This window comes from Sitodiplosis mosellana, unplaced genomic scaffold, assembly GCF_009176505.1.
Source record: "Sitodiplosis mosellana isolate CC-2019 unplaced genomic scaffold, AAFC_SMos_1.0 Smas_scaffold_3718, whole genome shotgun sequence".
Taxonomy (NCBI): domain Eukaryota; kingdom Metazoa; phylum Arthropoda; class Insecta; order Diptera; family Cecidomyiidae; genus Sitodiplosis; species Sitodiplosis mosellana.
In genome coordinates this window covers 1-2447 of record NW_022598960.1, presented here as the reverse complement: position 1 = coordinate 2447, position 2447 = coordinate 1, and the positions used below count along the sequence as shown (strand labels likewise).

The window sequence follows — 2447 nt, the reverse complement described above, 5'->3', positions numbered from 1 at the left end:
TTTAATTCAATTTAAATTTAAGTTTGATTGTAAAAAATATTATTCTGTGTGTAAATGTAAGGTAAGTGAAGCAAAAAAAAATTTCAGAGCAGAATTTAACGTTTGTTAATTGCATATTCGTTTTTTTCATTTCACACACACACATACACATACATAATATGCAAGAAAAAAAATCTGATTCGTATTCACAAGCATTAGAACGAATGAAAAATTATGCATGAGTTAATGAGTGAGCGAACAACGACAGCAACGGCATCAACGCACATGCGCCCCATATATTTTATATGAGCAACGTCTCTGTGAGCGAATGAGAAGTGAGCGAAAGAAAAAGTATGTGTGGAAAAGTATTGTATCTTGAATCTTGCTGCTATATTCAAACTGAAAAAGAAGCGGACGTGAAAAAGGTGCAATTACATTAACAACAGAAATCAGAGAGTCAAAATGTAAACAAGAGAAGCTTTCATTTCGGTTTGTGTCGCTATTTTATTTTTTCACACCAAAAGCAATAACAATCAATTTTTTTCGTGCAATTAGGTTAATGGTGCACCGAATTGGTGTCAAAACAGATGTTCGATTAAAACTATTTAATTTCCACTTTAGTTTTTTTTTATTTCATCATTTTGTTCTGTGTAAATTGATGATCCTTACAAATAACTCTACAGACTCTATATGAATTGCATTTTTGATGACAAGTATTCACTTCAAAGTAGATCAGCCATAAATATTTCTGAATATAGCTAGTCAAACAATTTTCACTCGGTTCAATACGGTTCGAGAATAAACTATAATAGGATCTTTGAAAACATTTCAGAACAATGACCATCGGAACACATCGAATTGGTGGCGTTGCTTACTGTAATAAAAAAAACAAAAACATCTTATTAAAATCATGATATTTATGTACATACAATTTTTCGAAAAATTGTTCTTTCACTTACATTTGTTTTCATGATCCAATCATAAAATTCGGTAATCCTGACATTAACATCTGGGAAGCTTTCTTCTTTTTCAATATCTTCACCAAATGATATTAACCCAGCTAGACGTGTTTCTTTTGTTGTCACGTTGAAAAAAGTCACGGGACCTTAAAAAACACAATTTTTAATGTCTTATGGTAAAAATTGTACATGCAAAACTACAGACTAAAAACATTTGAACAACACCATAGCTATAAATGAATTACCTCCACTGTCTCCGTTTCTTGTGAACTTGAAAAGTTCATCACCTGAACAAAACATCTTGTTAGTTATCACCTTCGGAACTGGGAGGTTGGCGTAGATTTTGCTACAAAGATCCTGATCCACAAGAGGTTGTTGCAGCCATCTCAAATTAACAATATCGTTTGTGCTTTCCGTAGGTCCATAGCCGGCAATTATAAATTCATTCCCTAAAGTTGTATATATGTTAGCGTCTTCGCTTGGATTTGCTATTTTTATACTTTTCATCATCTTAGTAGACAGGTCCAGGGGTGGATCAATTATAAGAACTGCAATGTCATTATTATGATCTGAAGTATCTTCATAATCAGGATGAATAATATGTCGCGAAACATTCCGGATTTCCCCACCATCATATGGATTAATTGATCCTGCTCTAATTTTTTGTGTTGTTACGTTCATTTCATTATCTTCCGGAAGACAATGCGCGCATGTAATTAATTTGCTGCTATTAATAATAACAGCACCGCACTCAAAGCTATCGTTCAGTAAGTATTGGGCAACAAAGGGAAATTCCGATATGTCTTTAACGTCATTACCGCCATAGATTCTGAGGCCTAATTGAAGTAAATAACAATAGTTATTTTTGAATTTTTTTTTAGAATAAAATCAAAATAGAGAAACTCATTCCGTCATGCTAACTAGCATTACAATAATATGATCATAACACACTTTATCGCAATGCTTAATAAAGTAGTTGCAATTTTTATTCGACAACAAATGTCTATCAAAGTAGATTAAACAGATGCAATTAGATCAAATTTAAACTAAAAAAGAATTTTGAAAAAGTGTGAATGGAAAACGACAGTATTAGAGCATGTTGTATTTGAGGCAAAGATATGAAATTTTAAAAGTGCATAGAAAAAAATAAATAAACGAAAAAATGCTGATCTTGAACAGAAGTTGTATGAATGGCATTAAATTGCTGGCATTTTGTTTCCAAGTCATGGTCTAACTATTTACTTCAAAACAAGCACTACTTTTTAAATGTTTATTTAAAAGGAAGTAATTTCGACGTATTTTATTCAATTATTCAATAATTTAAACTTATTTTTGTCGTTTTTTCAAAATCAGTCATCATTAACTTTTCCGAGAGTGTATAATAATTAAAAAACGACAGCACATGAAAATTGGACACATCACTACGTAAGATTTCAACATTTCACAACAAAACGATTAAATTTCTTTACTCAATCATATTCATTTCACCGTTAATTCGAAATGAGTTGC

The 2447-nt window shown here is 31.4% G+C and overlaps 1 protein-coding gene across 1 annotated transcript; it reads right to left on the bottom strand.

The window, feature by feature from the left end:
* Window positions 1-595: 595 nt before the first annotated feature.
* On the bottom strand, window positions 596-2421 carry LOC129571927 (clotting factor G beta subunit-like). Its single transcript, XM_055451811.1, has 4 exons — window positions 2095-2421; window positions 1184-1774; window positions 939-1084; window positions 596-853 (listed from the first exon to the last, which is right to left on the bottom strand). The coding sequence occupies exons 2-4, from the start codon at window positions 1617-1619 to the stop codon at window positions 851-853; spliced, it is 585 nt and encodes a 194-aa protein (XP_055307786.1). The 5' UTR covers window positions 1620-1774; window positions 2095-2421; the 3' UTR covers window positions 596-850.
* Window positions 2422-2447: the final 26 nt, after the last annotated feature.

Bases quoted from the DNA above. Each gene is read 5' to 3' on its own strand.
- LOC129571927 (XM_055451811.1), bottom strand. From the start codon at position 1,619: ATGAACGTAACAACACAAAAAATTAGAGCAGGATCAATTAATCCATAT. The intron at 1,085-1,183 runs GTAATTCATTTA...GTGTTTTTTAAG, and splicing joins AAGAAACGGAGACAGTGGAG to GTCCCGTGACTTTTTTCAAC.